At 54.3% G+C, this 6,556-nt stretch overlaps 1 protein-coding gene across 1 annotated transcript in view; it reads right to left on the minus strand.

Annotated features, from left to right (window-relative positions):
* LOC116740269 (myosin-16) overlaps positions 1-6,556 on the minus strand; it is a 58,792-nt gene that overhangs the window by 15,837 nt on the left and 36,399 nt on the right. The window contains exons 27-33 of the mRNA XM_032605728.1: positions 6,263-6,319; positions 5,518-5,604; positions 4,987-5,232; positions 3,986-4,103; positions 2,580-2,707; positions 2,009-2,205; positions 102-234 (exon numbers count right to left, since the gene is read on the minus strand). Coding sequence (XP_032461619.1) covers positions 102-234; positions 2,009-2,205; positions 2,580-2,707; positions 3,986-4,103; positions 4,987-5,232; positions 5,518-5,604; positions 6,263-6,319 — 966 coding nt within the window. The remainder of the gene's footprint in view (positions 1-101; positions 235-2,008; positions 2,206-2,579; positions 2,708-3,985; positions 4,104-4,986; positions 5,233-5,517; positions 5,605-6,262; positions 6,320-6,556) is intronic.

Here is a 6,556-nt window from a genome sequence, read left to right on the forward strand (position 1 = left end):
CTGTTCCTTCTTGCTAACCCAACATGTGACAGTCTCATCCAGCTTCCCGTGGGCTGTTGGACCCAGCAAATGGTCAGCCTTGGAGCATTTGGCCCTCTGACCTTCTCCAAGTCGATGGTGAGGTCCTCAACTTCTGCCTGGAGTCTCTGTTTGTTTTTCTCGAGGGAGGCGGCTCGGGCCTGGGCGGCTTCAGCCGTCTCTTCTGCCTCCTGGAGCCTGGCGGCCAGTTTTCTCCTGTGGATGAGAGCAAGAGAGGCCATCAAGGAAACATAGGCACCCACGGGCAGGGGAGCCCAGCATGGCGCTGAGCTCTGGTGTCACAATGGAAAAGATGCAGATAAAAACAGGGGTGTTTGGCACAGAGCAACCAGTGTCCAGTCATCCATTCCACAAATATTCATTGTTTCTACTCAGTGCCAAGTCCTATTCTAGGCATTAGGGAAACCTCAGTGAATAAAACAGACTAAGATCCCTGCCCTCAAAACTTCTGTTCTAGGGGCTTCCCTGGTGGCGCAGTGGTTAAGAATCCGCCTGCCGGGCTTCCCTGGTGGCGCAGTGGTTGAGAGTCCGCCTGCCGATGCAGGGGACGCGGGTTCGTGCCCCGGTCCAGGAGGATCCCACATGCCGCGGAGCGGCTGGGCCCGTGAGCCATGGCCGCTGAGCCTGAGCGTCCGGAGCCTGTGTTCCACGACGGGGGAGGCCACAGCAGTGAGAGGCCCGCGTACCACAAAAAAAAAAAAAAAAAAAAAAAAAAAAGAATCCGCCTGCCAACTCAGGGGACATGGGTTCGAGCCCTGGTCTAGGAAGATCCCACATGCCGTGGAGCAACTAAGTCCATGTGCTGCTACTACTGAGCCTGTGCTCCTCAACAAGAGAAGCCACCACAATGAAGACTGAACCCAGCCTAAAATAAATAAACCCAGCCTAAAATAAATAAACAAATAATTAATTATAAAAAAAAAACTTCTGTTCTAGAGGGGGGACAGAAAACACAACAAAGTGACATAAGCACTATGGGAAAATAAAGCAGGGAGGGGACACATGTGCAAAGGCCAGGACCCTGTGGGTGTCTGGGGAAGAGGTTCCAGGCAGAGAGAGGGGAGGGTTTGAAATTGAGGTTTAGCTCGGAGTGAGAGCCTGGGGTGGGACCAGGCAGCCCCCGTAACTCTCAATAGAAAATATTAGAAAAGGGCTGGAGGGCAGGAGGTGGAGCTGCAGGAAGGCAGGTGTAGGCTCAGCGAATAAAGAGTGCCAGATAAAGATTGATGTCAGCTGGAAGGCACTGCGCTTATGCTGTCACCACAAATTCCAGTGGATGGAAGGCACCAGTGGCAGGCTGGGGTTCCCTCCCTGCCTGGCACCAGGGGCTCACACGCAGGCCTTCCCTGGGTGCCCTGGCCCACGGGCACCCACGCCAGCCTCTTGTGCAAGAGGGCAGCTCTGAGCCACGTTCATGTGTCCACTCTTGTTTCCTCAGGTCCGTCAAGCAGAGCGTTTGTGTCTCTAGTTTGTGAAGGAAGAAAGCTCAAAGGACTTGAGGGCATTCGCCACAGAGCTGGGGAACTGGCCGAGGGGGGACCTCTGCCACGGAGTGTGGCCCGTGTCCTCTCAGCATCACCGAGGGGCCTCACCCCAGTCCCACCAGGCCCATGGAAGCTTTCTGAGCACTTCAGAGGCAGAGAAGCCCTGCCTGGAGGCAGATCCCGCCCCCCCACCATCCTGACTTCCCTGCAGGGAGCCTGAGCATTTCTGGGCAGAAGATGTAGGTAAGAGAGCCCTTGAAGAGGGAAGCTGAAAGCAGTGGGGCATGCAGTGCGTGACCTGGTGAGGGCACGAAGTGGGCTCCCTGTCCTGACACTCGTTCCCCCCTTTAAGAGGAGCCCCTGAACTGCCCTCTCCTGGGTGTGGCCCTGGCGTCAGCTGTGGCTGTGGTGCTCAGACCCCCACCTTGCACCCACCCGCCAACCCGCTGGCCTCCCCGGCCCTTCTGGCGCAGGGTGACGCTCACTTGGTCTCCTCCAGCTCCTCGGTCCTCTGGATGGCGTCCGTCTCATACTTGGTCCTCCAGGTGGTCACCTCAGTGTTGAGTTTGGACACAAGGCGCTGCAGCTCCGACTTGCCTCCCTGCTCCTCCTCCAGCTGCTCCTTCAGCAGGTCCAGGTCGTGCTTGGTGTTGGCAAGACTCACCACGGCCGTGCTGCGGGACTGCGGTGACCAGACCAGCCTGTCAGGGCCCCCCAGCCTCTGTGGCACCCAGGGCCATCACTTAGAGATACACGACGTTGGATCAACAGTACAGTGGGGTAAAGGCAGGGCGGGGGGCGATCGGGGAGACACAGGAGTCTACAACCCAAACCACCAGGGTTTAACTTTCCTTGATTTCTTCCAATTACTATCCACAAGGATACGTAATTCCGTTAATTTCATTTAGTTGCACATATAGTGTACTCTGGTTTTGTTGTTAACTCTTTTACTTGCAGTGGAATCAAATATTTTTCATGTTCCTTCTACATCTTCATAACATATGACTTTCTTCAAGGAGGCAGCTCTGTCACCCCCTACCTCACCCCCAAACCAACCTTGGACTCTTCATCCAGCTGCCTCTTGTAATCGTCCACCTGTGACGTCAGGGACGTCTTTATCCTCAGGATCTGACTAAGCCGGCTCTGGGATTCTTCATATTCCCGGCTCAGTTCACTGTTTTCAGCTGGGCGAGAAGGGAACGGGAGAAGCGTTGGGTGAAGAACTAGCTCCCCTGCCAGATCCTAAGCCTTGCTCCCAAAGTGCCCATCAGTATAGTGGCTTGGCCAGCTGAGCTGGAATGGGGAGCAGGGCGACCACCACATCAGCTGCCCAAATCTGGTGGGCCCAGGAGGGGAGCAAGTGCTCAAGGGTCGCCACCATCCAGGTGATTTGCATGGGATAAGCGGCTTCAGATAGCGAAGCCCCTGGCAGGAGATACAGCAAAGAAGTTTGGAGAAAACAGTCGGGCGGAGAGTGTTTACTTTGAAAAAAAATGCATTTGTCACGGTCCCAGAACCTACACTCCTGTCATTTGTAGACTGCTCTCCGGAGCCAGAGGCCAGGAGAAGGTGCATGAGCCAGAGAACCAGCAAGGGTTCCCAGTTCTGCCCTGTATCTTTGGTTTTGTGACCATGGGCAAGTCACTTCACCTCACTGAGTTTCACTCTTCTTATCCATCAAATGGGGATATTGATTTTAAAAAGTATTCAGAATGTGGAAAGTAAGGCCAAAGGAGGTTCTCTGGTGCCAAACGAGAGTGTTGTCTAACTGGTGCGCCTCAGGAGCGTTAACTTCTCGAAGGAAATGCATCTTTGCTTGACTTAACTGTTGACCCCTCTTTAGAGCCCGGACTCTGCGAAGTCAGACGTTAACTTGCATATTGATGAGTTGCAAATTATTTTTGACCTAGAGATGCAGAGAATTTCTTCTGGTAGAAAAAACCCCAAATCAAACCTAGAGGTTGCAGTATTATTGCCACATAGGACATGAACCAGTTTTGCATCTAACTCAGCAGAGTTACTGAAACATTCCTTTTCCGACTGGCTGTGTAAATCTCGGCCCCCTCAGGTGCTTTTCAAAGGCAGTTCTCCCATTTTTCTGGTTCCCTCATTAGTGACACGTGTTCGCTTTACGTTAGTAGGCAGGTCATGTTTGAAAATGTTTGAAAATTGTGTTTTGTCGGTATTGCTGCTCCTCCTGCTGACCTCACGGGGTGGCTGAGAGAACTGATAGGAAAACGTTTTGGACAGTGTTCCCTGTTTTACACTGTAAAGATGTTACTTGGAGCACTCAGTGGGAGGAAGAAAATCTTCTCGTCTAGTCACAGGGGATGTGGGATGTGGATTTTCCAAGGTCAAGGAAGCTCTGGGAGGGCACCCAGGTACTCTTTCAGTTTCCTTGAGGATCCCCACTCCTTTCCATGCACTGTTCCTTAGGAAGCTGTGGGGAGGGGAGAGCTCACCTTGGAGGCGGGTCCTGATGGCGTTGATTTCCGCCTGGTTCCGCTCCAGCTCAGCCACCTTGGCATTGGCCTCTGATAAGTTATCTTCCAGCTTTCGAACGTGGGCCTCGGCATTCATCTGCTCAGGGAGAACGAACCCAGTGGGGAAATGGGGAGGACCAGGCCAGGCCCTCCTTGCTTCCCAGCTGCGCTGCCCTAGTGCAGCCTCCCAGGCCACCTACCTCATCCTTCTAGAACATCCCTGTCTCAGAAACCTCCAGCGGCTCACCATTTTCTATCAACGTAAGCCCAGAGCCTTTGGGTTGGCACACAGCCCCTCACTTCCGGGCCCCTGCTGACCTCACTCGATAGGAAAATGCCGGGAGCCAGTTAATTTAAGGAAAAACACCAGCATTAGAGCAGGCGTCTGCAGATAAAACAGGAACTACGAAGATGCCTCGTGAGTGTCTGAAGTTTGGAGACACTAGTTGGCTGGGACCTGGACCCCCAAAGCATCATCCCTGCTCACCTTTGGAGCACCACCCGCCACTTCCCTTGTGTCACAAGAAGACTCTTCCTGTGGCAGGGGCTGGATAAATGCATGTTGACTGGCTTAATTTTACTTTAATCGTACCTAATTTTCTTTCTTGCCACATATCACTTTTTCGTTGTGGCGATGATTGTTTCTCCTACTAAGTCTCCAACTCCTGGAGGATATAGTCATACTAATGTCATGATGATCCTAATAGCTCACATGTATTGAGCTTTTCTTACGTGCCAGGAACTGTCGTAGCCCTAACAACAGCACTATGAGGTGGGGATTATCATTATTCCCCATTTTACAGATGGGGAAACCGAGGCACGGTTAGGTTGTGCACCTTGGCCGAGGTTATACACACAGCCAGTGGGGTCTGTGACGGGTCCATCTTGGTTCCCTTCACAGCATCTAGAATGGACCTCGGGCCTGTCGGGGGACTCGGGGGATATTATTCGTGAAGGCTCTGCGGGGTGTCCCCCCTCACCTTGGACTTCTGTATGGTCTCCACGCTGGCGTTGAGGTCGTCGATCTCGGCCTTCATGACCTGCTTGTCCTTCTCCAGCTTGGACTTGACCCTCTGCAGGTTCTCCACGTGCTCGGTCAGCTCGGCCATGGAGTCTGTGTGCTTCTTGCGCAGTGTGGAGGCCGCTGCCTCGCTCTGCAGGGCCGCCTCCTCCAGCTCCCGCCGCAGCTTCAGCAGCTCGGCCTCCCGCTTGCGGTTCTGCTCGATCTGGGGCGGAGCAGAAGAAGGGCTTGCGGGCTGGCCGGTGCTGGCCTCCCTGGGGCATTCAGTCCAAATCCCACCTGCATCCACTGAACCGAGGAGCCCCAGAAGAAAGTGGACTGAACCAGCCCCCTCTTGCCTATCCTTTATCATTGATTGGTTTCTCCTCAAGGGAGCCCCAGGAATTCGGCAGGAACTAACTGGTCCTTATCCCCCTGCTCATCGTCCAGCATTTGTTTCTCCATGCAGGCAGGCAGGAATTGGGGTTCCTGGACACCCCGAGGATGGTACCTGAGCAGATGTGGCTCCCCCAGCCTCTTCCAGCCTGTCACTGAGGTCTTCGAGGTCTCGGGACAGGTCACTGCGTTGTTTCTCCAGCTGGGGGGAGATGGGATGACACTGACCTTGGCCGTCCAAGAACCCCTGTTTCTCTGGTAAGGATTGTGATCACCACGTGGCGTCTGTGAGGCCAGGGGCCTGTGCTTGGGGAGCTCTGCACTCTGCCCGTCACCCCCCCACACTCAGCAGAGGATGCTATCTGTCCTTTTCCCTGCACTGGGGGGGCCTTAGTGCCCATCCTGCCACCCAGCCCAGCTGGGCTGAAGCTGGAGTTAGGTGTGTTACGATCCATCTCCCTACAGGATCCCTGCCCTCAAGCCTTCCTCCACTCCTGGCTCTTCCTTTCACACCTTTGTACCTGTGCACATAAGTGCTATTTGGTTCCCTTTGCCTAGAAACTCCTCCCCGCCTCAGCCTGTTGAATGCAGTCTTCCAGTCCCCAGGCTAACACTGCCCACTCTCCTTGGACCGCACAACAAAGAGCATCTGTGCCTCTTACGTTGTCATTAATGGGCACGTGTAGCACAGTGCCTGGCACACAGTAGGTGCTCAAGAAACAACAAGTCTTTTCCAACTGGAACCCCATCCTCCTCCCTACTGGTTTCTCAACAGGAGTTCTGCTCGTTGTTGGATTGTGGCTTCACTGGGTCCTTTGCCTCAGGAAAGGAGGGAGGAAGCGTAGACGCATCTCACTTACCTTGGCTCTCATTGCCCTCTCAGCCTCCAGCTCTTCCTCCAGCTCCTCGATTCGGGCCTAGCAGGCAAAAAGGCAGACAGAGCGGGGCATTTCTCTCTCCTGAGTGAAGTTAAGAGACCCACCCACTGGCCTTTTAGAATGAAAATGATGGAAGGCAGCTAAGTGTATGGGGGACGCTGTCAAAAGCAGAGGGAAGCGGGCCACAGAGAGCGTGTGCAATGGTCCTGAGGCAGGAGGGAGGCTGGGGTGTGTGAGACCCCGCAAGGGGCCAGAGGGGCTGAACGGAATGGTGGG

Source organism: Phocoena sinus, chromosome 15, assembly GCF_008692025.1.
Source record: "Phocoena sinus isolate mPhoSin1 chromosome 15, mPhoSin1.pri, whole genome shotgun sequence".
In the NCBI taxonomy this organism is placed as follows: Eukaryota; Metazoa; Chordata; class Mammalia; order Artiodactyla; family Phocoenidae; genus Phocoena; species Phocoena sinus.